Source organism: Dysidea avara, chromosome 9 (assembly GCF_963678975.1).
Source record: "Dysidea avara chromosome 9, odDysAvar1.4, whole genome shotgun sequence".
In the NCBI taxonomy this organism is placed as follows: Eukaryota; Metazoa; Porifera; class Demospongiae; order Dictyoceratida; family Dysideidae; genus Dysidea; species Dysidea avara.
Window position 1 is genome coordinate 25017519 of NC_089280.1, and position 24165 is coordinate 25041683.

At 36.7% G+C, this 24165-nt stretch overlaps 1 protein-coding gene and 2 long non-coding RNA genes across 3 annotated transcripts; 1 reads left to right on the plus strand and 2 right to left on the minus strand.

The window, feature by feature from the left end:
* The first annotated feature begins 1665 nt into the window (after positions 1-1665).
* On the plus strand, positions 1666-4004 carry LOC136267217 (uncharacterized). The gene is made up of 8 exons (XR_010706583.1): positions 1666-1974; positions 2029-2239; positions 2292-2387; positions 2510-2663; positions 2712-2981; positions 3042-3253; positions 3676-3740; positions 3800-4004. It is a non-coding gene; the product is annotated as an uncharacterized lncRNA (long non-coding RNA).
* Positions 4005-14093: 10089 nt separating this feature from the next.
* Positions 14094-14754, minus strand: LOC136266311 (uncharacterized). The gene is made up of 5 exons (XR_010706053.1): positions 14662-14754; positions 14531-14611; positions 14392-14479; positions 14270-14338; positions 14094-14218 (listed from the first exon to the last, which is right to left on the minus strand). It is a non-coding gene; the product is annotated as an uncharacterized lncRNA (long non-coding RNA).
* Positions 14755-18091: 3337 nt separating this feature from the next.
* Positions 18092-20062, minus strand: LOC136267609 (class II receptor tyrosine kinase-like). Its single transcript, XM_066062768.1, has one exon. The coding sequence runs from the start codon at positions 20060-20062 to the stop codon at positions 18326-18328; it is 1737 nt and encodes a 578-aa protein (XP_065918840.1). The 3' UTR covers positions 18092-18325.
* Positions 20063-24165: the final 4103 nt, after the last annotated feature.

The window sequence follows — 24165 nt, forward strand, 5'->3', positions numbered from 1 at the left end:
ACCTTTATAATTTGGCTGTGTTCTATATTCACTCTTGCTGCATCGTAAAGTAATTTCTTTTAACTCTAATTGGCTGGTAATTTGGCCGCCTTTTTTAATAGTCAGTATAATAGAGCAAAAAAAGGCGGCCAAATTACCAGCCAATTAGAGTTAAAAGAAATTACTTTACGATGCAGCAAGAGTGAATATAGAACACAGCCAAATTATAAAGGTTCAGTGTTAATTTTTTGAATTAGTTGTATATGACCATTCATTCTTGGCCGCTTCAGATATCAGCCATTTCAGTTGCCAGTTACTTTCATGTACACACCTGTTTTATAGCCAAGGTGTTCTTGCATGGATTAAACTTTAGTAATTGTATTCTTGGCCGCTTCAGATATCAGCTCTTTAAGTTACCAGTTACTTTTCACTTCAGCTGAGCTGTTTTCTTTTTGTTTTTTTACATTGGGTTCCAGGTACTTGTAGTTTCTTGGGCGCGCCTTTTTTACAGCGAAGGTGTTTTTGGGGTGGATATCACTCATTTTTGTCAGTGATAGACTCTACGTTTGGTTTAAAAGGTAATTTTTTTTGGAAATGAGCAATTAACATTAATGCAGAATATTATCTTGGAGAGTCAGTAAAATCCATACATAATAATGATTGTTTCATAACACCGTAAATTCGGAAGTATGAATTTACGGTGTAGTATGACTGTTCTATTAGAGTAAATCTATCTTTACTGCCTGCATGTGACGAATATATCTCATATCTGTGCATGTTAAATGCTTCAGACACCTAATTAAACTTGCAAGTGACTAATTAGTTTACAGTTGCTACACAGCTATAAATACATTTGTAATTGTTATCACCATAATCATTTATCATGTTATAACCATTTTTTATTATTTTGGTCACAACTTCAGGATTAGAGCAGCAGAGAAAGGAATAGAGGACTAAACCATCAAGACTTGTATATGGGAGATGGAACAGTATTGCGATGGACAATACCGGTACTAACCCCTCAAGGGTGTTGCAGTACAGTATAGATGCAAGACCAGAGCCTCGATCGTCACCTTTTGACTGTGGTCACAACTTCAGGATTGGAGCAGCAGAGAAAATAATGGAGGACTCAATCATCAAGACTCGGGGAGATGGAACAGTATTGCCAAGGATAATGCCAGCACTAACCCCTCAAGGTTGCCACAGTGCAGTATCGATACAACCACTCCAACCAGTGCATAAGACCAGAGCCTCGATCATCACCTTTTGACTGAAATTTTTATACTTGATGAAGCAATTAAAACAAAAAAGTTGTAGTACTTATACTTTCCTGAGGGAGCATGCCCCCAGAGTCCCAGACTCCCTTGCCTGTTCAGCAGAATAATAGGATTGAGCCTTACTACCACTTTCACCTTTATTCTTGGCCCGGATGTACATATCGGCAACATAATACAGTAGCTGTAGATAATGCCCCTAGTCAAAGCTATAGGGGTGGGAATTTTTCCCTACTATCACACTATCACAGTAGTTCTTCTCGCAGTTCTTTGCCTGGCCATCATCAACTGCTGTCAAAACATTAGTGCCGTCCCCCAGACCCTTCCTCAAGCATACTTACCACACAAAAATAACTTAGTTTAGCAGTGCACAAACAATTATTGACAGCATATGTACACTTTACTGCATTGTTGAACCATGTATACCACCAGAATCCACCGGATTGACAACTAACACGTGATCTATTTAGGGGAAATCTCGTGGAAAGTCCCTAATTACCTTAAGCGGACACTCGTGATACGTGGTTTTAAATTGAATGGTTTAAGAATGTAACTAGATGGTGAGGCGTACTTTAATCGGCTCGACTTTAATGATAAACTCGAGCCCCTCGTGAGAAACTACATCGCTTGAGCAACGCTTGAAGAAGTAAGAGTCAAGAATACTGATCGAGGTACTCTATGATATATGCCGGTCTTGAATGCTAACGAAATGAGGAGTGAAGTTTGTGTAACGTGTCACATCGCCACACACTGATTCACCGTGTTTGTGCGATAGGGTTTATGGACCTGTCCACCAGATGCTGAAAGGAAATTCATTCCACCACATGTTGAAAGGAAATTCATTCCAACTTGTGAAGTTATTGATATACTCATTTTTGGGGTCCACGGGGACATCGATGATCATTTACCAGTCAGCTGTAAGTAATGTCACAACAGAAGGAAAGGAACCATTTCCATACCCCGGCTATGGCATACTGATTTTCCTGGTCAGTTTATGTACACTCAACCACAGATCGAAATGTAGAACTTTGGTTGCAGGTGGAAAATAAACACCTTTTTACTCAGTTACAAGAGATTCACCCAGCTGGGATAAAATGTTGAAGTGAATGTCATTAGTACTAACTTGTTCATCAGGTATTGGACATGCAGTTGTCCTCTTGTTCAAGTTTACACTTTTAGGCAAGTTCCACAACGTCCTATAATCTATTACTATATCAGTGTGGAATAATGCTTATATAATATTTTTCATATTCCAGGCTTTAGGTGTATTGTATTTAACACCTGCTTGTTGGTTTTTGCAGGCCATCTGGTCATACTGGTTTATCCACTAGCAGTTGAATGTGATCATGGTACATAATTATGTAAGTTGAGACCATGCAAGAACAAAGATACAGGTGTCATGAATTTCAGGTCAGTTAACGTTCAGAGGAATTGTATTATTGCAATTTTTTTTTGGAGTTATCAATTATCAGTGACCAGTTTGTGATAGCGTACTTTTGTTTGACCAATGACCTAATGTTCTGGTTTACATGCTTACCCAACAGTTATGTTACTCACTTAACCTGCATATGGGATATATATTTTTTTAGTTCATTTTGATTATCCATCCTTTATTGGTACAGCCTGGCATATTGATTTTTTGCAAATTCTCTTTTTAATTCAGTGCCTGCTGGATTGCTTCGTCAGATATCGAAACAGGTGTCTTTGGTGTTGCAACCGATGTTCCAGGTCAGTTTGCATGTGTGTTTAATTTAAGGTTGACTTCAGTGCCTGCTTATTCTTTTACAGGTCTCTGTATCGAGTGTCATGAATTTCAGGTCAGTTGACGTTCAGAAGAATTGTATTATTGCAATTGTTGTTTTTGTAGTTATCAATTATCACTGTATACTAGTGATGTGAATTTGCAGGTCAGTCTACTCAGATGTATCGGGTATAGTGTTGATGGGTTCAAACAAATATCCAGTGTAGACTGTAGTGGCATCAAGGGTGTTAATTTTTAGGTCAGTTTACATGTTGTGATGTTAGTGATTTTTTCCTAGTACCCAGATGTTAAGTGTATTGTATTTAATGCCTAGCTACCTGTTATGTTTTTAAATTATGGTATATCAGTGTAGATGGTACAACAGTAAGCCTTCTGTGTTGTAGTAACTATTTGTTTCATAATTATGCTGTTGTCCTGGAATGGCACAATTTTTCGGCAACCAGTGTGAAGTCCAGTGGTACAAACATTGTATTATGACCAAGTTGTGATAGCGTACTTTTGTTTGACTAATGTCCTAATGTTCAGGTTTGACATGCTTACCCAACAGTTATGTTATTCATTCACTTAGCCTGGGATATAATTTTTGTTCATTTTGATTATCCATGCTATTATTGATACAGCCCGGCATATTGATTTTTTATACATTCTCTTTTAATTCAGTGCCTGCTGGATTGTGTCATCAGATATCGAAACAAGTGTTTTTGGTGTTGCGACCAATGTTCCAGGTCAGTTGCATGAGTGTTTAATTTAAGGTTAACTTCAGTGCCTGCTTATTCTTTTACAGGTCTCAGTATCGTCATGCTGACATACAAGAAATCATCACTATTGTTGGAACTATTTTTAGTCAAGTCTTGATGTGATGTTGATTAACGTTGTTACACATTGTTGTATGTTTACCATATGGCAAGAAATTTTCATGGCCATCATGAAATTTGAATATTGTGTAAGTTGTGTGGAACAACCCCAACTCATACATGGTCACTGGCAAACCACGAACCACAACACCACCAACCACATTCGAGCAATCCATTACAAAATTTTGTTGCACCATTTGTGTGTGCATAATACTTAATGAAAGCCACAACACAAGCTACATGGTAAACACTACATAGAGGTGGTAACCCCTAAAGGCTTGTTACCGCCTTTTGTATTCACCTTATCGGCCTTTGTGGTTAATCTATTAAAAATTACATCTAAATAGAGAATTGAAGAGTATGCTTAAAGCACCTTCGCTAGTGATTTTGTTCTTCACACCATAAGACAACTGGCGATTTATAAATGCTCGCATTGGGGTGTGGCACTAAATGGAATTTAAAAGATTTCTGCTTAAAACGCCATCCCTAGGGAACTTACGGTTCAGCACGTTGTCACAACTTGTTTATCAGGCATTAGAGTTTGTGTCCACGTCGTACCTTTAAAAGTTATTGTAGGGATTAGAGGTTTGATTGAAGAAAATACGCGTATAGGCAAACCAGGATTGGATAATGTTAGTGCTAGATGGACTATACAAACACGACTATGTTGACTGGTATAATGTGACAGTAGTTGTAACATAAGGTAGAGAAATAAAGTGAAATATGCCTATTTTTTATTTTGCAATGGTTACTTTTTTATTTTAGCGAGGTCGCAAGAAAACTATGATGATGACTCCTAAAGATTTTTTTATCGCGTAACGCAATACAAATCTATTGAGAGATGTTGCATAATCTAGGACTAATATTGCAAAACCGGCCCTACACGTAAATAACTCACAGTAGTGGCCGCGCATCTTTTAATTGGGCGTGCGCTTAGTAGTTTCTTGGCTGCGCGACTCACTACCGTGAGTCTTGATCTCTGAATGTGTCATTTAGTGTAGAGAGCAATCTTCCACAAGAAGTGACCTGCAGGTTTCAGTGTATATTGTTAACCATTAATATTGTTCACCATTGTGAACTGTATGTACAGTGAAACCTCACTTAATGGCCACCTCTTTAATAAGACCACCTCATTATATTGGCCACCTCTAGTAGATCCCAAATATAGCTAAGCAGTACTTTATGACCTCATTAATAAGGCCACCTTGTTATTCAGGGCAAATTTTTTGGTTCCACAGCTGGCCATATTAATGAGGTTTCATTGTACTTATTATGTGAATTTTTGTTTTTCGTAACTTTTCTTCAGGTTTACTGATGGGCACTATGAAGCATTGTTGACTGGTCCGTACATAAGGTGGTGACTTGAAATGCTAAAACAGTACGTAGCATGTCTTGTATGTACATGTAATGTGTTGTAATGTGTCCACACATCCACACATCTTAGAAATAAATATAATTGTATTCTCTATACTCAGTTCCATTGTGCCACTAGGGTTGAGTATGGATCATCCAGGACATTTGAGTCACATTTTGTCCTGGCCAAGTGGATCTCATCTACTGACAGAATATACAGATCAGATCACGTGTATAAATTACGGTGGAACTTGTTTATTGCCACCTTCACTCAATAAGCAGGTAACAGTGTATGAATTCTCAATTGGAATTGGCTTTTCAAGAGAGGTTGTCTTTCTATACTGGTGGCCATTAAGACAGGTTGTATTGATAGAGTGTACATACTAGAGATGCAACAATATCCTCCACTTAGTGTCGTTTGATAGTGATGCAATGGAGACTATGTATTGTTGCATTTAAATACTATACTATTATATTGCAACTCTAGTATGTATAACAGGAATGTTTGTTAACTGTTTATACTACTGGAGCCACACCCACTCATCTGGATTCTACAAATGGAGTCATACCAACTTGTTATCGTACTTACTTGTTACTCTTATTGTGCTTGGATGAATATAATGCCATCATGTGAGACTTGCTATCATGGCGGGCCACTGGAAAACATTTTCATAGCAGTTATATTACAGTCATTATTGTACAATTCTTACATTATTGTTGTGAAAAGTGTTTGGTATTCATGTGTCCTCTGTATGTTGTAATTACATGTGTAATTTTTGTGTGGGGGTGCTATAAAATGCAATAATGCATGGTGACAATTGGCTAGCTACATGTGCTAATTACTTGCAGCTTGTGTCAACAACTGGTAACCGCAGTTGTACTCTGTGTCATTCTTTAAGCCGCACCCTTAGAGGAAAAATTACGTCACGGTGGGGGTGACTAAATTCAAATTTAAAATGAACAATGGTATGCAGCACCATAGATTATATCTGTGGACTATAATCTATGGCAGCACACTTCTTCGTGGCTATATGCACTGATTAACTACATAGAGCACCAGTTCATCAATACCCAGTGACCGCAGTTGTGCTCTGCGTCATTCTTTAAATTCCGAGTAAAATTCTTACAGAGATCAAATTACGTGGGGGCGACTAAATTCAAATTTCAAACTAGCCGTTCTCGAAAACATATGTTTCAATCTGAACGAAACTTTTACAACAGTTTAAAGACACGTTGCCCTACATGCCAAGCAAGTATTGCGGAAAACAACAACCTGGGTTTTGTATTTGGCCTCTAGGTCGACTGAGGACGACTGAAACTTCGTTTGGTGCTGAAATTACGACTGTAGGGTAATCATGTATGGTGAAATCGATGATGGGAATCTTGAGGCGATTGAGTGAATACTGAAGCGATAGCAGGGCAATCAATGTTTGGAATGCACAAAGGAACGCAAGGCATACACCTGCGGTTGCATCTAACCGCATGCGATAAAAAAATAATAAAAAAAAAAATGAAACTTCCCTTTTGATGTCGGCAATCTCGATCATGAAACAATCAGCATGGATTTGCTTCACTGCTTGTGTGGTAGTTACTAGTAACATGATGAGTTCAACTCTAGAGTTTCAGAGGGATAGCGTAAGTGGCGGGTGAGTTACAAGAAGGCCGAATTTGACAACGTTTGTTCCTGTAAAATCCTCACATAGTGGCCGCATCATTTGTGACCGGGCCTGCGAAAACAGGGCATGTGGGTACAAACTACACCCCATCACTCTATAGGTCATATCTCAGTATTGGAAATGTATATTTCCATTCTGTAACTTGCATCATGATGCCAATTAAATGCTTACTATGAGCTAAAAATTGCAATGCCATAGCATAATGGTACAAAATGTTATGAGTGATGAACATGTGAAAAAGTAGACAAAAATCATGTGCCCACATGCCCTATTATCGCAGGCCTGGTCACATTTATTGTCTGTGGCACGCGTTTATGCTTTACTGGCCGCACGACTCACTACCGTGAGTCTTGATTTATTTATTATTATTACTGGGCAGGTAGTGTTTACTGATTATGCCCAAGGGAGAAAATTACAAAGGGGGGGGTTACAAGGCGGGAACATATGTACAATTAGCTATTTACAAATGATTAGTTAGTTACAAATGATTAGTTAGTTACAAATGTTATCTAGAAATAATTTCTTATGAGGTCGATAATGAGTTCCAATCAATGATAGTTCTTGGGAAGTAACTATTTCGATATGCTGTGGTGTTTGCGCTTGGGTGGATAAAATGAAGTGGGTAGTGGTAGCAAGTGTGTCTACACTGTAGTTGTGCTCAGAAAATGTGGTGGTATATTTACTACACTAGCTTTGTATACAATATCATGAAAGAAGGATAATCTAGCAATCTTACAGTGTTCGTATATATATATATATATATATATATATATATATATATATATATATATATATTAAAATATTTGTGGTGCCTAATTATCTGGATTGTGTAATAGAGGCCACACCATCATAGATAACCAGTTCTATAGCAAAAGTTACATCACTTCTGTTTTCTCCATGGTAAAAATCATGCAGTATAGCTACACCAGTAGTTTTATTTTGGTAAAATTGGTATCAGCTCTTTTAGTTACAAACTAATGGGATAATGGTACAACTGAAAAATCCTTATCAGTACACATCTAGTAGCTACGTATATCATGAGACACTTCTATTTCATTTCAAAAGCCACCTAGCTACTGGGGTTTTAAAGATATCATGATGTTTTACAATTGAATACAAAAATAAGAATTAACACACATTATACAGTGTATTTCAGTATTACACTGTATATAGAATATTTTATTATTCATTCTTGACTAAAAACATTTGTTCTCTTTCATTTAGAATATTCGTTTTAGCCCTACAAAAACCACCAAATCTATAAAGTCTAGATACAGACTCTGGGTTAAGTTTATCCTTCACGAGTATCAAAATGTTTAATCGATTTAGCTACCTGCATACCTACCATCAAACAAAGTCATTGTGATAATGTATCATTGTGTGTTAATTAGTCATTGTGGGGCTCTTTCATTGCTTTTACCAAATCATTACACTCACACAAAATTCATCATTCATCAGGACACACGACAATGTGTCATGCGACCAATTGAAGTCAATGCATCCAGGGTGTGTGACAGACAAGTGTGGAACCAAAAAAAATGCTAACTTCACACATTCATATCTCAGTAATGGCCAAGCAGAAATAGCCCTTTTTTTCTGCACAACATCCTTCAGGGTGTGACACCTTCCACACCAATTGGGAGCTAACTCAGTCCAACTGTCTTTGAGATATGCTCCTTCAAAGTTTGTCTTATTTTCTTCTTCATCTTTTTCTACATTAATTTTTTCACACCACTTAATAAAACTTGCTTTAACTAGCGCAAGCCATATTGGATTCTCTTATCAAAGTTGCAGTTTAAGGGTATAAAGAGCATACTATAGCACTTTTACCTTCCAATTGTGAACAAATTGGTAAAAGTGGCAAAACGTTACAAGCACATTCCAAAATTACAAGTGTGATTTGTTGTCACGCAAAAATTGGCATACTGACCATCGTAGCACAAACTTTTTGTGGTCTTAGACAATGGTATGCAGCGTTTCGTTTGATGTGTGGAGGTCTCTTATTTGCGAAGCAACCTGGTATCAGGTGTCTTACTGGTAAGACACCCGACAGTTGTTTACAACCACAAATGTGGCCCACAGTAATGCAATTAGTCTTTTGTGGATAATTAGTGTTTTGCACATCAGTAAACACCAAGCGATTGCAAGCAGATTATTACAAAGAAATTACACTCAGGTACGCTGTTATCATGGGTAGCTCAGTGGATTTATAGACCATCGTGGTAACTGGTTAATCAAAAAAGCTATTAATTCAGTTTGTGGCCTTTGCCATATTAAAGCACGCTCTGTAGACCAAGACAGCCATACTGGCACCGGCTATTCCCATTCGCTGCCATTCACACGTATTTATAATACCTCAAACATACTTTATATCAACTTTACAAACCTTCAGTTATTCACGCTTCATGGCTTGCACGACCGCACATCTTTTGCTTGCTGAAATACCCTCGGTGTTTACAATGGTAACTCTCTATACTAACTCACTGCTTCTACGCCATTGTCTAAAACACTTAGACACTCACAATAGGCATCTTCGAGGATTTAAAAACCATCGGTGATGTCAATAATTACCTCAGCTGTGCCTCAGTAATTATTGACGTCACCTCAGGTTTTTAAATCCTTGACGACACATATTGCGAGCGTCTAACTATTACTGAGGGCACTGAGAGTATAACCTAAGGGATATAAAACAAAAACCAAACATGTAAAGCAAGCGTGATCAAGGTACTCTAATAAGTAAAAAAAAAAGGTGCATGAAAAATATTGGAAAAATTTGTTCAGGGTTCAAACCAGGGACCACCACACCTAGGCATTTAAACCCTTTACCACTCTACTGCCATTGTCAGTTGCTCATCTCATTTAATTGCTACCGAAGTTCTAGCATACTATGCCAGAATATAATTATCCGTGGAACTCTAGATCGTTCTAGAACATTCTATGTGTGTTATATTAGTACTGTTCAGAAAAAGTGTGCACTCCATTAGAATACTACAAACAAACAAACAAACAAACAAACAAAAATTTAATAGTCAGGCTGCATACCATACACTAAGAGTCATGCGACTGAGATACTCTAATAGAGCAGCTGCTTTGCTGTGATCTCCACTGGCTAAATCACCATAATATTTTCTTACAGTGCACCAAATTTTGAGCTATGTTACAATGGTTTTTGTTAAGTGTGCAAAAAGAATAATCTAACCCTCCACCCCCACCCCAAACCTCCTAAACAAAGAAAGAAAATGAAGAAATTAAGCAAAGTTTGAGGCCTTATATTTCATGATTGGATTAGGCAGTCTTGCTCAAATTTGTGGGATGCTGAAGGTAGAGGGTGCTTGCAGTACAAAATGATTCCAATTGAAGAGGGGAGCACAGAGCTATACGTATGTGTGAAAACTATGTTTTCTTTCTTCTTGTAAGTATACTCACAGTGTGGCGCGTCGTCCTTCTTGGCTGTACGATACACTACCGTTTGTCTTGTTAATACAAGAAAAAGTTGACATGATTGCAGTTACAAAATGGAGGATCGAGATTCTGTGGCAAAAATGTTTGTTAGTGATCACTATCCACACATGTAATGGTATATGGGGCAACGTTTTGTACTTAAAGGTAACGATGATCTGTTAAGGCCTTATCCATCACAGATACAACTGTTTGAGCTGCCCAGTTGTATATATATAGCTTACTCCACTATCAAGACATATCAACAAAAAAAACAGTGACATCACAAACTAGAAGTTGTACACCATACACAAAAACACATAGTGTTTGGTTTGTCTACACAACTCATTCTACCCAAAGTTTTGTCCACAAAATGCACTTTATCTTGGTAAGATTGCTGGTACAAACGTGTCTTAATTGGGCATAATAAATGTATTTTAATCGCATGGGCATAAGAAACTAGTGGAGGTGCTCCCAGGATCAGGGAGCACCTCCACTAGGAATTCCTGTATAAATTCAGGAATTCTGTACTATTCAATAAGGGTAACAGCTACAACTAGGATCTATGGCACCCAACTACATAAGGTTACTATGAGCATACAAACAGACAACCACTGCATTGCAAGAATTATTCTGCTATCCTAAATAACTTCACATCAAGGAGACCAAGGAACACACAGCAACATCAATTGAAGCCAAGCAGAAGACTGCAACATCAAGAGAGACTACTACAGCAAGAGAGATCACTACAAACAGTCACCCACTAAAGATGCCACAAATGGACTTTTGCAATACAGAAAGCTAAATGGAACTGAAACAAATGTTGCAACTTTGTTGCAATCTTAAATACATACGTGGAACTGGTTTGGTAGTTGTGTAAGGCATTCACTATGTAATATATGTTGCAAAACATGACACAACTAACACATTTGAGTACCTCAATTGCACAACTACGTTTAACTTTTATGAATCATAAATTATAGCTTTTCAAAAGGTTTAAGTTGTGATGAGTAGACTATTCATGCTTTCAAAAAGTGATTTGTTCTATACGCATCACAAGCAACGAATCATTATTACGAATCTGTATCACATGCCTGTTACCAATACTTGGTTTTTGCATTACAATTCCATGACTTTATGTGAGTTAAATGGTAGCTACAACTATTCATTTATCAAATCATACACAAAAGCGGTATTTTCTGTAGGCATGACAACAAATCAATCTTTTGTACAAGAATAACTGTTTATGTGTTGCATTTCTTAGCAGTTTTGTAAAAATGCAAATTAAAGGATAACAAAGAAAATTGTGTCCTGCAGAAATTATGCTCAAAAGTTGTATGTGGACTGCTACTGTAAAGATGGAGGATATTTCCACAACAAAAATAGTCTTGGTAGTATAAAGCTTTATATGCACGCATAAAAACTGTGCATGCTATTGAAGTTCCTGTAAATAGCACACCATTGCAGTGTACTCTAAGCTACTCTCAGGCCAGACCATGCATGTACCTTGATCTATGCTGTGACATCAGATAAGTGTCACAGATCTCAGATTTAGAGTATAATTATTACAGTTCATCAACTTAGGATAGTCCCAGTATATATAGACTATTTGGTGTACATTCTATTACTTTTATGTCTTCATCACTGGCAGACCATGAATTACATTGAGAGTATGAAAATTAACCCCATCAAATAAAATTTTACCACACTACCAGTTATGCTTTGTACATGGAACAGGAAATGCTAACAAAGTGCTCTGCCTTGTATGGTAATTGTTTATTATAACTTACTATTACTCTTGCTAGTAGTTTAGCCAACATACTAGCTGAGCATTAAGATGATAAGTTTAGAACATGCACAAAATCAACATAGAATTCCCTTTTGATTACAGAGTGTAAGTTTGAAAGCTTATCAATCCTCAGGAATATGGTTTTCTAACAGGTACAAAATTTAATATGTCTTCATACAGTTGCCAGCAAAAGGATTACACATCACATGGTGATATTTCACTTGTGTAGCTAACAAGTAAAACATGTGTGAATTTTAGAATACAGTTAATTTACAAAAATTATGGAATATTCCAACTTGCTTGAAAAACTATGTGGGTAGTGGACAAGAAACAGAAAAATTTAGAATGGCCTTACAGTATAACTTATCTTAGCATTCATCTGTATAGAAAAGGAACCTTTTTGACTAATCTGAAACAAAGACATATTCTGTTTAATTTTCCAAAGTAGGACTATACACGTTGGACGCCATGCACCTTTCTGTAGTATTTAGGTCACATGAACTTAATTATTAGTTTCTCATCCCTGCCTGCATCGCAGTTGTTCAAAAATTTTTTTCACCACTGGTGGCTAAGGGAGGCCAATTAGCACCTTTTATAGTTGGTACCTTGCTAGATCAGTCTAAGAAAATAGCATTTTGAGTCATTTTAGTTAGCTAATCTAGTTAGAATAAAAATCTGCCCTCCCACACTTCTATTTTGAGCACAAGAAGATGAGAAACTAATAATTAAGTTCATGTGGCCTTATATGAACAGCTTAGACTGGTTCCACTGTATTATGTAATTATTTGGTTAGCTATGCACTAAATAACTGTTAAGAATTACACAGCATTGGTATAGCCATGCAAGGGCAGAAGGCCGGAGACAGCAATGGTGGATGCAGACTTTTAAAGAGGGATTCCACTCTGAGGAACAATATAGCTACGTAGTTGTATTTTAAAACAACTTATCACTTCCCAGGAAATGTTTCAGTTCGTAAATTATAGATTTATAAATCCTGGAAATACAACAGGATTTTTAAGCGCCTCTAAAACGATGATTGTTTTAGAGGCGCTTATCGCGTGTCAGCAATCAAGATTAACAGCATGAACCACAGATAATATACCCCTGCTATCTATGCAGCAACACACGAGCAGTCAGTATATTAGCTCCAAATAAGACCGGAGTTCTATGGATCCCTTGGAACCCCAGCCGCCACTGCTGTGACAGCTAGCTATATCTACCTAGCCTCGCCGTTCCAGTCCAGACCGCCGAACTAAACAAATACCAAAATCTAGCCGCTCCTATATAGCTAACTCATGGCATGGTACTAAATACTGTCATTAGTACACATGAAAACCTCACCTCCTTGCATCAACACTGCGGAGCTGCTGGAGAAGCTGTTTGCTAGATATGACTCGCGGTGAAGTTCCTTGTACTACCGTAATTTCTCGTAAATTTTCCGCGCACTAACATTAATATAAATTTATTTAGTGGCTAGCTAGCATTTATATGTTTTCTATTGATTCACTACAAATTTATTTAAGCCATATATGGTAAACCATGGCGAACGACATATAAGGAACAAATTTTATAGTCTAAATATTGATTGCATGATAATACCATACACATGTAGCTACACTAGCCATATTTAGCTATAGTTAATAGTATAGCACGTCACAAATTGCTCTTGTGCCAGATCCAATTGGCATACACTGTGAAAAAAGTTCAGAATAATAAGGTATATAACAGTCTTATTATGTTAGTATTGGAATGAAATAGTACAGCATATATTATTAGATTAGGACTTTACTATAACAAGCTTATTGAATACATTTAAGACAGTCATATATTAGAGATTAAATCACTAGTATACTGTGGTGTATTATCAGACTATACTAAGCCTATTTCAACCATATATTGGCTACTATACTACTGTACTTTTTTACTTTCCTATACTCTGTGGCTACCTTAATTAAATAATTTCTATAATTATATTTGTAATGAATTTAATTCTGTAAATATGTTAAAACCACAATAGGTACAGCTAGTAAATCAATGTCTCCTTGGCCATGGCAGTATCAAATCAATTTTGTCATTTATCAGTCTTTATCCAACTGCAGCAGGTAAGACAGTAAATACAATTCACAAGTTCCATTACAAATTACCTGTATTATCATCACTATGTAGAACTCTGTGACAATCTGTTAGTCGTCTGGTAGAACTGTCCCACAGCTCTAATACAAAGATGGTAAATATAATGTGTATTCTGGATAATCGTTGGACTTACAGTTTGTAACAATAAGAATCTCATAAAACCACGACCTTGTCTGGAAACCTAGTATTACCATGTAGAATGGTGGCTAGGTCCCACAACTCTATTAAAGATGGTAAATATAATGCGTATACTGAACAACCATTATACTTACAGTTTGTAACAATTTTTTAAAACTGAGACCGACAATCCATGTACATCTAAGACAAGTCTGATAAGACCAGGTCTCACAACCCTAAATGGAGGCAAACATAATTCATATTCTGGATTATTTGGTGTACTTACAGGTGTTATCAGTGAGTCTAACCAGACATAAAACAGCCACTTAGTATGTGACTTTGTTGGGCTAACGTGTTATGTAAGCTCACAAGAAGCATCATAACCAAGTCCAAGAATCTTGTAATCACTAAGTACAACTGAAACAAGACTAAATATAATATAATTTGCATACTCTCAGTGCACTTACTTTTGTTAGCAATACGAGCATGGTCAGTGAAATAAGGACAAACAAGACGGAACAGGTTCTTGAAAGCACTCAACTCATTTACAGTGCCAGACAAGGTAGCAGCCGTCAGCTGTTGATAAAAAGTAGTGAAAAACATGAAGAAATGAGACCGGTTCCAGTGGCGGATCCAGGATGGGGCATTTGGGGCAAATGCCCCCCCCCCCCCTTCAAGAAATTGCATACAAGATCGAGATACTTTAATAGAGCAGTCAATTACTCTAATAAAGCAGTCACAATGTTCATGAGGCAGTGTAGCTTACCTATGAACCTACAAATAGGATTTTATTTTACATAACAGACGTGATATAGTTGGTAAGGATAACTAGCTATTATTGTTGTGACTTTTTTTTTTTTTTTTTGGTCTTCAACTGGTTTTCAGCAAGTTTTTTTTGGTCTTCAACTGTTTTTCAGAAAGGTGCCCCCCCTCTTTCGAAACTCTGGATCCGCCCCTGGGTTCCCAGAAGAAATGAGACCAGTTTCCACAAACCTAAACAAAGGTAAATATAAATTGTATACTGGACACTCTCAGTGTACTTACTTACAGATGTTAGCAATAAGAATCACCAAGTCTGTAATTCCTACCCCATTGAAAAGAAAATGAATAAAAACACAATCAGGCTTAATGCACTTACAGCTATAAGTAATTAGATGACGTTGAACAACTCCGTGAAAAAAGAACAAAACTGTCCACATATGGTCACTACCAGATTCTTTAAAGGAAGCAGCTGCCATTGAAGGAAACTAACACTGCAGATATTGTACACTGACAGTCTGTAGAACTAAGAGGTTCGACAAGAAACTGTACCTCTGAAGAGATAATATACAAAATCGTAAGAGCAGACCATGCATACTCTTACAGTTGATGGCTGATGAACTGTGTCCACTCGTCATCCGCCATAAGCTGAGATATAACAGGATATAAAACATGTAATACGTACACAGCAACACCAAAGTTGAATCATTTGCAGGCCATTGTCATACAATACACAATAAACAATTTAATACGGCTAAACCTATTGTACAAGCTATCATTTTAGTCTAATACTTACTCATCTAGAGCTGTTTTTGATTGCTGCCATCGAAGGAATTGTCCACTTGCCCGCGCCACTTCACCACTACAGCCAGCAGGGATGTACAGTTGTGGTCCATAACTATCATCGTGGCTCATTGGACGATGGTGCCGATCGCGTACACTCTCTCCGCGAGATACACCGTCGTATCACTCACATTTACAACCTCTGATACAACAATAGCGACAAAGATGGCGACTTAATTGCATTAGTAATACGCATGCGCTCCCCTTCAATTTTAAACAAGCATTACTACGAACTTTTGCAGCTGTGCTAACTGTGCAAGAAACTCTAGATTTGTATGGCTCTTAGATTGAATAATTAATTTTACTGGTATTATATGCTTTGCCGTATGAAAATGTGTGCGTATGAAATTATCACAACAAACTGAAGTTATAGCTAGTTAGCTAGCTATAGTGATTAACAGAAGTGTAGCTACTTATTGTAAAATCATCATGACTTTGTTTGGTACAGTAAAAAAAACCTTAAGTCACATGAGATGGTGAAGCTAAAAATGAGACAATAATGAGATCTGATGGTGAAGCTAAAAAGTTATCACATTTAGTAAAGTAAACAAAGCCATACAAAGAATGTGTATTAAACTAAAGTATAATCTGTTTCCCATAATATAAGATGGGGTTTATACTAAAGTATAAGATAGTTAGTATAATGCAAGGCTATACTGAGATTATTTGTATAGTTTAAGCCATTAGATATACCATATTATATTCCTCTTTTTTCACAGTGATATCCTATGAAAGAAAGGGTATACATCATTGACAAGTAACTATAGCTATATTATGAGCCAGTCTTTGGCCCATTAGCTACTTATACTGTAGATCCATCAAAGTAGCAATGTAGCAATGGGCACACCATCACATTGGCAACTGAAAAGCATGCACATGTATGTTAACTAACATGAGCTATTAGCACTTCATCATCAACAGTAGCTAGATATAGACCTAAAGTTTAATTAACTGTAATGTCAGTCTACCATCAAGCTTCCTAAGTGTGCTGTTAGTCTTCTGAATCTTGTCACATGCATAGGCATATAGCTACCATTTGGCAACTTCTGCAAACAAATGTCAAAATATTTTAAAACAAGAAGCCATATAATGGTATTCATACATATGGCTAGCACTTAAGTGGCTTGTAAGTTTTTGCTGCCAGCACTTAGAGGGATTGCACTACATGGTATGACTCATGTGGTCACTTATAGTATACATGATGATCATACTTCAGAAAAAAAATATATACCATCACCATACTAAGTAATTCAGGAAGTCATACCATAATTTACAGTGCACACATGTACAGTGCAACCTCTCAAACTCCCTATTAAGGACACAATAGAAAAAGTTTCCGTAACTAAAATTTTAGTCCCAACAGGTCTGGTTAGTACATTTTTTTACCACTGAAAGAGAAACCTTTACAGTATATGGCAGGAGTTTTGGGTTCCAAAATGTCCACAATATAGGTTCCACTGCACAGAGATACAACTATTGCTACAGCCCGTTAGTGGGCTCACCGTAATAGGTAGTAGAACTATAATCGATCTTAAGATAGACAACTGTATAACTTGTATACACATCTGTAATCCAGCATTAGCTATATATAGGTAATTGATGTCAGCACCTAATGTTATGGTGATACCATAAACTGACTATTATAGTGTACATATATGATCTTCACATTAGTGTGACCAACACTATATTATTGAGCTAGATGTGATCAATCTGCATGACCAAAGTGAAAAACACATTGGTAACTAGTGGATAAATCATCATACGTCCACCCATCCAGCCAGTTAATTTAAGCATATACATGCATGCAACATGCAATTATATTAATTTTGATGACTAACTATGTACTATCATCACTTCTAGTGGCTATAGTATAGTAACCACAATTCACACAATATCCAAGAACATATACTATTCTGTAACTTACTCACATGTAATGAGTAATGCAGTACAAATCTTCTTCAGTGACAATTCATACAAAAATGCAGGTACCTAGTATTCAATAACAGAACAACTACAACTAGTGCAAATTACAAAAGGTTTACAAATTCCCTATCTTTAGAACACTTGAGTGATTTAGGGTTACGAAATGTGCTTTAATTAATAATGCAATGAAATCACACAGTACAACTAATAATTGTGTTTTACAAAAAATATGAATGTTAGTGTACAAAAGTAACCTGACAAATGTAGCCAGTAATTCCAGTGCGTTAATGTAAGACATGAGTCATTTTCTACATGATAATAAAATACTGTACAATGTATGTGTAGTTTCTCTTCTTACACATAATTTTTACCTCTAAAATGTTAGTTCTGCATAAAGAAGCCGTCCTACACTTTAAGATAAAATTCTACAGAAGGTCAGAATAAAACTCATTTAATTGATCACACAGCATATCAAATCCTGCTCTCTCAGGTGGTTCATGTGGGAAACAGTTTTTCATAATGTTGTACACACCATTTGGACAGATCTCAGGTTGTTGGGGTATCATCCTGTCCTTTCCTTTGATAGCATTCTCAATTAACTGTTGATCTGACAGCTCATAGAACGGCTGGTGTCTACACAGAGTGAATATCTCCCAAAGAGTAATACCATATGCCCACACATCTGTCTTGATTGAGAACTTCCCAAAGAAACACTCGTAAGCCATCCAACGAATTGGTAGCATCATACAACCGCCAACTTTGTGATAGTAAGCAGAGTAGAGGTTCTGACTCATACCAAAGTCAGCTATCTTCACAGTGTAGTCTACCCCAACTAAGATGTTTCTGGTAGCCAGGTCACGATGAATGAACCTGTGAGAAGAAAGATACTTCATGCCACTGGCTATCTGGAATGACATGTACACTAGGGCAGTAAGGGTGATCTCATCTGGACCAGGTAGCTTCTCTGTTTCTGATGTAAACTCAAACTGCTGCAGGTACTGGTTGAGGTCTCCATTCTCCATATACTCCATCATTATGAATGGTGTACCAGTAGTACAAATCCCCAACAGTCTAATAACATTATCATCCTTTAGTCGTGACATGAACTTGATTTCTTTCTCAAATGACTTTTGGAGTTCACTAGTAGGATCAGCCTTAAGTGTTTTCACAGCCACCTTGATGGAGATATTGCTGTTGGCACTATTGCCTATTCCAAGGTACTGCTGGCTAATCCCAACAGTGTTAGCCAGTATGACTTTTCCAAATTGCCCAGTTCCTAATTGACGAAGAACTTCTATGTTCTTGTTAGACACAACAGGAGGACCTTCAGATTTGTCCAGTGGCATAGGGTCAGCATAGATTGAAGCATATGGACATAAGCCATCCACTAATATGGCAGTGCTATATGACTTTCCACTCATAATGTCACTGGGATTAATAGCTTCACTATAAATTGGATCATCTTCAGTTTCATCAAACATTGTACTGGCCACAGTGCGTTCAGGAATGTCAGGGGCAGCATAAATATCCAATTCCATCTTATGTTCATAGTCAGGATTTGTAAGTGACAATGTCTGTTCTCTTGAGCACACTTTCATTTCTGGTGAGCATTGTGACCTTCTTTGTAGCTCAGTGCTTTTCTCTTTCTCTTCTCCCTGGTTAGGGACAGCATACCCCAATCTATCAACATCAGAATTTTGCTTCTTTTTATTTGGGTGATCAATGTAGTCGTAAGTTTGTAAAGAAGAGGGGTGTTTTACGGTAGAGTAGTAAGGGGCGCCTTTGCTGAAGTCAGTAGTGTCATTATAGATAGGGTAGTTGTTTCTTCTTCTCCGCCACATAAATACTATCAACAAAATTGCTACAACAACTGCTATTAATATAATGATAATGATGGGAGCCACTATAACACCAATGTTAGTGGAGCTACTAGAACCTGAAGAAATGGAAGTGGCAGATGAAGTAGCAAGTAGAGAAACTGTAGAGGTGGATGCAGTAGCAGTACTAGTAGGAGTAGGAGCAGTAGTAGTAGCAGTAGTAGTAGCAGTCATGTGAATTTCTTCAATAGTAGTACTTGTAGCAGTACTGGTAGTAGTGTCAGCAGTGGAAGGATTTATAGCAGTACTACCAGTGATAGGAGCACCTAAAGGAAAGTGATACATACAAGAGCACTTTATCTGTAACTATACATACAATAGTTGATAGTATCAAGAAACAAACAATAACTTATAAACAAATTACTATTGTGCAACAAAAAACAGCACCTACGTAGTTTGCTTTAAGTGTTAGGTAATTTGATTGAATATGCAATTTCCCACATCATAAATAGTTAAACCAAACCATGTGATTAAAAAAACTTGTGGCATCACTTGTATACCCTGCAGAAGTTTTGAAAACAAGGAATGCTATGAGGCAAAATAAGGTTAAAAATATTGTAATGTAATAATTTAACATTGTGTACCAACTAAACAAGAGGATCAACAATAAAAATTATTCAGTTTGGAGAAGGGAACAGTTTCAGTTATACTTTTTCATTCAAATGTCCAATATTCTTTTTACGAGTCATCAAAGTGTTCACATTTATTTTCTATGAAGAATCCATAGAGTGTGCTATTTAGTATGACTATTTTACTTGTGATCAACATGTCTGACGAAAACAGTTTTCCAGACAGCTCAACTTAATATTCTATAACTGTTGCATAAATTTAATTATTTGGTGTAAGCTGGGATGTGTAAAATTTACATCATATACACTTCTCACTTCCATGTTACGTGGGTAAATAATGGTGCCTTATTATGTTGAATAACAGTGCAGAGCTAAACAGAGGTTAAGATAACTGCACAATTTAAGGTGTTGTAAAATGACACAGCACTAGGATTTACGAATTACTAATATTGTTACCTACTATGACCAATCACTGAACACTTTACAATAGTTTGAACTAACTTTCTTAGCATCAGAAGTCACTCCATGTATAGTTGCACAAGTTCGCATGTTGCTTTTAGTAATTTGTCAAATAACAAGCAGAGCAGCAATTTTTGCTAGCAGAATGAATACCACTTCACAGCATTAGAAAACATGTACTAAGTGTCAGGGGCAGAGGCAAGAGGGCTGTAGACCCTGGTTTGTCAAAGAGACTATGGAGGAATTAGCCCATCTAAAATTATCTGTAGTTGTCATTGAACAATTGCGCTGTTTGAATTACATCAAATAGCTAACTAACTATACAAATACTTAACTACCAGCAATTCCAGTTAATCAACTGGATTGTATATACATACTACTAGTATATTTTTCAATTTAAAAATGAAGTGGGGATCCACATGATAAAAAGTAGTGAAACAATAAATGAATGATGGTATTACAGTGAGAAAATCCCTGCATTGGCATGTTATAACAATTATTTTGTTGAATGCCAAAGTAGCCAGAGGGATTTTCCCACCATGCTATGTTGTAATATACCATCATTCATTTCTTTTTAATTACTTAATTATATGTGATGTACAGAACTTGACAAGTGAGTGCAAATGTACATATATAAAGGTGTGGTATGTGTGCAAAGATGAACTGTTAATTAGTTTTGTAATGTTCTACAAATAATTAATAGTATCTGGTAATTTGTTCCACAATTTAATTGTCAATGGTTGCTTGAATGTTCTTTTATTGCTTGGATCCCTACTCTTCGTTTTTTATTTTTTAGTTTTCATACAGCTATACAAGTGTGACTGTTCTATTAGGGTGACTGCTGTATTAGAGTATCTCGAATCAACCAAGACTAAAGCATGGCCACTATTCCTTATTATCACTGTGATATTATTCTAAACCAATAAGGGGTGTGGTCACTGTGTTACATTAAATAGATTGCCAAGAGACTCTAATTCACATCAAGTATATTTAAGTCTATAATTAAACTTATTATAGCTAATTGTTATTTTTGATTTGTCTGTAAGTTTATCTTCTCTTGTTGAAGTTACACAGTATAGGTAAATAATACAAGATGTGTGGTCTCCATGCTTGATTGTAATACACAAGATAGTTAATGGGCATGGTCTCAAACCTATCATGAAGTTACCAGCATTACCAGGTGTCCAGTATCTTTTACAGTAGTGTAAGCACTTTCTCAAGGAAATGTTAATATGGAAAATTAACACCTGGATATAGTTTCATTGCATGAAGATGATGACCAGCCTGATTGAATATAAAAGGAAAGACAGAGAGCAGAAGGCATGCACTCATCATAACCCTAAAAGGCACATCCCACTAGTGAGTTTGTTAACTATTGTGGCATAAAAATGGCGGCCATATACTGCTTTGTTTGGCCTCCAGCCTTGTGACCATGATGAGGCAAGCAGACAGCCAGGCAAAAAATTGTTTGGGTAATTATTTTAAAATTCTATATCCAGCTGCCTGTAAGTGTTTTCTTGATTTTAATACAGTATTTGATGTTACGTAGATGGACTGATATTATTCTGTAAAGGTGATTTTCATCATGTAAGATGTTCCTAGGATGGTTTTAAAAGATGAAGAGTTGTGCATCATTTATGAGGATCCCTACTTTTAACAGTACTACCATACTGTTCGATAAATACATTAAGATTGATATGCCCTAATAGAGCAGTCACCCTAATACAACAGCTAGTCAACAAATATTAATAGTGACTGCTGAAATCACTGTCAGAAAGACCCTAATCCTCAAAATTTCCTAGTGGAAGGGGGCATGCCTCCAGACCTCCCTAGATTGAAGGCATGTCACTCTGGGATAAGCCTAGCTACACCCCCAGATGGCCAGACCCCACAACTAAAAACTCTGCCCCTGCTAAGTGTTACGTCACTAGTGATACAACTACACTATGAATGGCATGCAAAAGGCACACAACTTATGGTTCCCTTTGTATCACATAAAAGGGAAAAATGGCAACAAGTAAACTAAATCATCCTGTAAAGTGTATGACTGGGTCTATTGCCAAAATATTGGCACTTAAGTTAGCACTAATAATTTGTTAATATTTCTCAACGCATTGTTACAAAGCTGTACAGTAAACATAAAGTATTGAATGGGTTCAGATACAGCACAAGACAAAGCTAGTGCTGTATTAGTCTCAAGATGTGCTTTTTCACTCGTAATAACTTCATGAAATATTGGTTAGGCATAATAAAACCTTCAGTGCAAAATGCTTTTTGTGACTGATTGATTTACTAGTGCCTTCAGACAAGTGTAAATCAATTACAGCTAAGGCTACAGGTTTGATTTTTTCACTGTTAGACTTCACTTCAACCCAACACAATATTGATTCATGGTAGTGCACCAATGCTTTGTATTTTTGCATTGCCTATCACACCAAAACAAAATGGAAATGATTTGTAAATTTCATGCCATGCCTTCAAACATCAAAGTGAGTTGAGCAGATTGGTTGTAGGCCAGCTTCATGTATCATTCTCCATGCGTAGGACTGTTAAATGGGCAGAATGTAATCAAAAACTAGGTGAAAACAGCCACATTGCTTATTAATAATGCTGTAAATATAGTGGCATGTATTTTGCAGTACAATTATTATAGGTGCCGTTTACTCTGTTGGTGCTGTGTTATAGAAGTTCCAAAAACAAATGTAAGGAAGAATTAGTAACTAGGAATTTCACAAACTAGTATGGACAAAAAGTTCTTAAACAAGATCATCACCTGAAGTGCAAATTGTATCCCTACTTTAGCCATGCTAGTTTATTTGCACTTCGGGTGATGATTTCCTTGTTTAAGAACTTGTACTATAATGATCCCTCCTAGCATCCTAACACTTGTCATAATATACTGTAGAATTGGATTATTCTTGCAATTAACCATGGCTGATAAGCACACATGGGAGATCCCCCATCACGAGACAAAGCACGGGAAGAAAAGCTGGTTATCTGGATCACAACATTATAAAGGATTTCACCTACAAATATCTTTATACAGTGGAGCGGTGACCATGGACTATAATACTCTATTACAATGTAGTGATTCCATATCAAACCCACAATAATCAAACAGTACAGTAGTACTGTTTAAGTAGGGATCCCCCAAAAAATGACACATGCTACCTAAAATTCTGCCTTTAAAAATCATCCTAGAGACATCTTACACGATGAAAATCACCTTTACGGAATAATATTAGTCCATCTAATGTCAAATACAACATTAAAAACAAGAGAACACTATATAACTAGCTATTTAAAAAATGAAAAATTTTAAAAGGAAGTAGGTATTGGTATAATATCAAGACTCACGGT

What these genes read in the sequence shown, in the direction of transcription:
- LOC136267609 (XM_066062768.1), bottom strand. Translation starts at nt 20,062, where the DNA reads ATGTATCACTTTCCTTTAGGTGCTCCTATCACTGGTAGTACTGCTATA.